This window comes from Neoarius graeffei, chromosome 17 (genome assembly GCF_027579695.1).
Source record: "Neoarius graeffei isolate fNeoGra1 chromosome 17, fNeoGra1.pri, whole genome shotgun sequence".
NCBI classification, from domain to species: domain Eukaryota; kingdom Metazoa; phylum Chordata; class Actinopteri; order Siluriformes; family Ariidae; genus Neoarius; species Neoarius graeffei.
This window is the reverse complement of record NC_083585.1, coordinates 29,033,485-29,039,484: the sequence shown is the minus strand read 5'-3', so window position 1 is coordinate 29,039,484 and position 6,000 is coordinate 29,033,485. Positions and strand designations below refer to the sequence as shown.

At 39.9% G+C, this 6,000-nt stretch overlaps 1 protein-coding gene across 1 annotated transcript; it reads right to left on the bottom strand.

Annotated features, from left to right (window-relative positions):
• Window positions 1-602: 602 nt before the first annotated feature.
• On the bottom strand, window positions 603-4,897 carry crk (v-crk avian sarcoma virus CT10 oncogene homolog). The gene is made up of 3 exons (XM_060898069.1): window positions 4,356-4,897; window positions 2,915-3,486; window positions 603-2,834 (listed from the first exon to the last, which is right to left on the bottom strand). Exons 1-3 carry the CDS (start codon window positions 4,573-4,575, stop codon window positions 2,697-2,699), a joined length of 930 nt encoding a protein of 309 aa, XP_060754052.1. The 5' UTR covers window positions 4,576-4,897; the 3' UTR covers window positions 603-2,696.
• Between the last annotated feature and the right edge of the window lie 1,103 nt (window positions 4,898-6,000).

Genomic DNA, 6,000 nt, shown 5'->3' with positions numbered 1-6,000 from the left:
TTGGTGAAAACCCAAGTATGGGAGTGAAGGTCAGGTGTCCACAAAGTACAGTTAGAAATTCAGTTATATTTCTTGAAAGCTGAATGAGAACAGATTTAATCCAAGTGGGATTCCATTCTCATGAATGTTTATTGAATAACCACTGATTTGACAAGACTATATGCAATATAGATGGTATGGTGGTGCAGCACGTTGCTGTATCAGAGCTCCAGGGTCCCAGGTACAATCTTGAACTGGGCTACTGTCTGCGTCAGTGCATGTTCTCCCTGTGGGTTTCCTCCTAACTCCCAAAATTTGCTGATACTATGCTGAATTGACTATGCTAAATTTCCCCTAAGCATGAATAAGTATGTGATTTTGTATGCATGGTGCCCTGTGATGGACTGGCATCCTATCCAATCCCCATCTCACACCCAGTCTTCCCAGAATAGACTTTGGATTCACCATTACCAGGTTCAAGTGGTTCCTAAAGATTAATAATAAAGAAATATATATAGTATCTTTAACTAAACATTGGATCTTAAGCAAATCTGCAATTGACAGTAACGAAAGCTTGTACATCAGTCATGTATGCTGCTCAAAATTACTGACAGTCCAAAGAACAGGGTTTAAATAGTTTACTATTGGGGGTTATCTTCATTTCATGTACAGGAACAGGCTGATCCAAGAAAGGAAAAAACAAAACAAAAAACCACATTAAGATTTTTTATGAAGGACTTAGATGAACGTAGATTAATGTCAAGTTAATACATAATTTTTTTTACTAAAGACAATAAAAATAATACTTAAAGTACAAAAACGTATGGGGCATGGTCACTTCTCAGCCAACTTGGACATAGCACACAGTGATTTATTATTATTTTTTTAGACACATTAGTCATTACTAGGAATGAAACAAACAATGATTAAACCATCTCAGACATGAGACTTGTCATAAGCCTGTACGGATCTTCATTTTACACAGTTTATGACAAAAATATGAAAATCAGGTAGGAAGGTGATGTCTTGTAATGTGTACTAGAAACAGCCTGCAAAACTGGGCTCAGTTTAAGTTTCTGTTCAATGCAAACACCTGTTTTATGGCTTATTAAATGTTTGGAATTCAGTTATGGCGTAGACCTTCAGAAACCGGTCTATACTTCAATTGAGATTTGATGCTCCATAGTTGAATACTTGTTTTAATTGTATTTAACACTAAAGCAGAAATAAATCCTTCATTAATGTGACGTGTAGAAATTCGACTTATTTCTTCATACCCAACCTTCACATTGCAGATATAACGGAGGGAGAGATTTTTCAGGCGATTGTCCCTATTCAAATGATTAAACACGATGTTAAGTCTGATCATTCAAAGGACTGCAGACAATAATCATGCCCCGGGTGTTTTCTGATGGTCTTTCAAATCAATGCTATAGATCTGTTCATTAAGTCAATTTCATTAGCTCCATTTTTTTTTTCCAAAAAGTGGTAAACAGTTACAGTAAGTGGAATACATTGTTTAAATACAACAGGGCTCTTTACGATTCTTGTACACTATCTTATCCATTCTTTATGAGGCTATATTAAAGACGATTTGCTTCAGTTATTCGGTACTTTTGCAATAAAGGCAAACAGCTGGTTAAAGAAACTATTATTGTTATATATAACGAGTGATAACATTGGCACTATGAAGCAGTGATGTGTGATTTGCAAATATTGCTGTACAGTTAAACTGATACTCAGCTGGCTTACAGATACATAAAACAATCATAGATGAAGACTACTGTAGTGTCCTATATACTTCTAGAGAGACATGTTTGAGGCGTTCAACTTTTACACACAGTGACATACAATCTCACTGTGTATATCAAAGTGGTAAAATCAGTGGCATCTTCATGTGATGACATTTTAGTGGGGTATCGCCAAAAAAAAAAAAAAAACTGCAAGAACTACTTTTAACAGACAGACACACAAGTTCAATCAAATGACCCTGTGCTTCCCCCCCCAACCAAAACTGATTTGTAACTGCTAAATAAAGTGTCCACGGTCCAGAAACCCTCTCCTGTAGTGATCAATAAGAAGTGAAAGGGACGGTTTAACTAACAAGACTCAACACAAAAATACTTCTGTGTGCACAAAAATGCTTAAAGAAATACAAATTAAGCATGTAATAGTAAACAATACGTGTATGATCAGCATTTTCTCTCAGATATCTTGTACATAATCACATGGTAGATTATTTGTAGTGTAATGGAAGGCTCCAAACGAATCCCCTTCAATGCAGCCGGATTTTAGCAAATCAGTACGAGTAGTGTATGCTACTCAAACGCAGAGCAACAGTCCCTTATAGCAACACCAAACTGCTTAAATGGAGTCCAAGCAGACTTCTCTTCCCCCCCCCCCCCCGCCCTTTTTTGTTTCGTTTTTTTCTCTTTTCTTTTAAAATGTGCAATAATCACACCAACATTCAATCTATGGTAAACTAAAGAAAATGTTCATGGTGTTTAGTGTCTACTGAACGATTAACTTCAATCACCGCATAAGATCTAATCAGGAAATGGCTGTATATATTGGCATGAATGACACAATGGCACAGAATGAACGGACACAGGAAAAGGATCTAGTAGAAGAGGCTACTGCTGGGCACGTCAGTTATGAGGTGAGAGAGGAGAGGGTGTGCGCATTTAAGGGCTGTATAGGAAAACTAGTCTTCAATCTCAGCTCGGGTCGTCATCAGGGTTGTGCTGATCCAGTAAGCGCACGTGCGTGAAGGGAAAATGACCTCGCTTTCCCTTGCACTCGCCCTCCCATTGCCCGTTTACGTTGATCTTTGTCACCATTACCAAGTCGCCGACCTGAAACAGAGGACAAAATGTTAATGCAAGAACACAATAAGAACAGAAAGCAAGTTGCATATTCTCAGTGATAAACTTGCCTCTAAAGCAAGAGCCGTCTTATCATAGGCATTGGGAACTCTTTTCTGAACTGCTCTGGCCAACACGGGCCCGTTTTGCAGGTTGGGTAAAGACGTGGGCTGGGCATACGGGCCTGGCTCACCGAGCAGAGGAGGGGATTGGGAATTATGGCCATCTGAATTACCCACAGTGCCTGTTCCTCCACCGCACATGGTCCCTGACGTGGGAGAAGCTGGCCGGAATTTCTCCACATACGGCACAGGAATCATCCCCACACGGCCTTCTGAATTCTGTGCATTCCACCACTGCTCTTCAGGCTTCTCCAAAACCCGCAGGACATCACCCTTTCGAAAGGGCAGGTCCTCATCGTCATTGCCAGGGAAGTCGAACAGAGCACGGACGTATTCCTCTTCAAGCCTTTGCGGAACGCCTCCTGGCCCGGCGCTAGCGACACCAATCCCCGAGTACTTGGCTTTGTTGATGGGCTCGATCAGAGTGGTGGTGTCCAGGTAGTGTATCTTATAAAACTCCAGCAGGGCAGGTAGTGCATCAAATTCCTGGTCTCCAATACGAAAGCGAGAAGTAGCCAGGCCTGAAGGAGGGAGACGAGAGATTATATAACGCCTAGTGAACAAATAGCAAGTTTGTATAAATGCCTACATTGTCTTGAATCAAAGGCAGCTATGACCGCTGGAATTTCTCTTCTCCAAAGCAAAGCATTTGTACTCAAGATTACAGAAGACAGTTTAGACCTACAACCTGTGCTGCCATTTTAAAAGCATTTTGGTAATATCCAAGTCTTCACTGGGACTTAAGATGGCTCTTTAAGGAGTCCTTTTGTGAAAATTATAACGTTTCATTCGGTCACATCAATGCCAAAGACTTAAATTAAAAAAAAAAAATTATGCAAAAGCTCAATAATATTGCATTGTGGTGTGCAAAGACAAAACTCCACTCCACGTCTATATTTGTGACTTTCTGAATCTACTGCATTATAACTACATGGCCATGGAATTTGACTAGGTAGCTATTTTGCAAGCTAACTAGCAAAGCTAACGGGAACTCCTTGTAGCTTTATGGTTTCTAACAAATGGAGTTCAAGTTGACTTGTCAATATAATAATTCTATAGGAAGTGGTCCAATAGTCTTTCTAGAACCCACTCGACTCACACATGCATGAATAAATCTTCCTAAAAGATGTGCAGTACGTCAATAATGCTAGTTGCAGAGAGCGTTAGCATGCGGCTAACGTTAGCTAGCTAGCTAGCTAGCTAGCTAGCTAATGGACGAAATTCAAATATTAAAGCGTTAAGCATTTATAAAATATGACCGTTTTTGTTGTTTAGAAACTATGTCGTGGATATGAAATTGCTGTGGATAAAAAGGAGACGTTTAAATTAATAAGCGCGTCGTTTTAAAACAAGTTAGCCAGGCGGTCCATGCATTAGCGCAGGCTCTTACCCGGAGCGGACTGCCGGCTGTTGCTGATGCTGTTGATGATATAATGGGAGACTTTAGAGTTTTCTGACACGGACAGCACATAGTCTCCGGGGCTGGTGATAGAGTCCCGCACTAAAAACACGCCATGTCTCTGTCCCTGCAGCAGGGACACGGCCTCTTGTCGGCTAAGTCTGCCCCAGTACCAGCTACCCCGGTCCTCCGCGTCGAAGTGTCCGGCCATGGCTGCCACCCAAAAGCCGAGGCTTCACCCGGGCCTGCTGTGTGTCCGGATCCGCCAGCCGCGCTCAGCTCAGCTCATACAAAAAAAACTTCAGCCCCTTTCCGCCGTTAAACGCGTCCCACAGCATCCGCCTTTACTCAGAACCGGACCGAAACCCACCAGCGCCACAGCTCCAGCGCACATGTGCACAAACAACCCGCAGCCGCTCTCCCCAGATCAGCAGATAAATTATGGCACCCCGACTAACAGTTACACCAGGACCCGAAGTTGTCACTGGGGAAGTTCAAATATTTGAAATGGCGGACTGGTGAAACAATCTTTGCCCTTATTTCCCGGATGTGACGTCACGGACCCTCCAGCTCACTCTCGACACCTTCCAGAAATAACCGTTTCATGGAGGCCAGTCTTCACCACCATAATATAACGGTTTCCTTTAATTCTGAGATAATTAGACCACAATTATATCTTTTATATCTAATAATTCTGACTTGGTATCTCACAATTATGACGTGCTGTCCTATATAATGACTTGACTTAAAATCTCATAATTATGACTTATGATAATGAGATGTTAAGACATAATTTTGAAAAAAAAAAGAAAAAAGAAATGTCCTGATTATTACGATGTAATAAATCATAATTATGAGATACGTTCTCATTGTTATGCTATATATATCCTAAGTGCCCGAAAAAGGCTATACAATTCTGATCAGGAAATTACAATTTACAATAAACAATCAGGGTACGCAAGCTAAAAGTCACATTCAACACTTATTATCTTCAATATCAAAAGGCTTGACTAAATAAACTTGGTTGTTTATTGTAGCCCTGTGATAGCTCTATTTACCATGCAAAAAAAAAAAAAAATGGTGCTAACGTTATTTTTGGTGAATGTATGGCAATATATGTCATATTTAGCAAAATTACTCGTGTCATTTAGAAAAAGTGCTTTTTTGACCACAGGTAGCTCCAAAAGGGATGCACTTACATCATTCTTTATACCATAAAACACGTATTTGGTTCCATATCATTGGAAACATAGTTAAGCTTTAATGTTGAATGCCAGTAAGTTTTCAGACTATTTTGATCAAATTAGTATGTAATTGTGCAAAAAAAAAATTTCCTCTCCGAGACAGCTAATTTTTCAATATAAAATAACATATCTAAAATGATTATTTTCATCCTAAAATGTGGTCAAGATATTGGGACATAAATATTAGAGACAACTAACACAAAGCTTACAGCCTTATATTTAAAAGCACTCTGGAAGTAGTGGATTCTGAATTGTCAAAAAAAAAAAAAGTCCTCTCCGAGAATCACTTCATTTGTTTCTCCCGTCTTATAGCAGATTACACAAAACTACCATACACACATGTCAAAAATTACCTGAAATCTGTTCTTTAACTCGTCCTTCACTTAAAAACT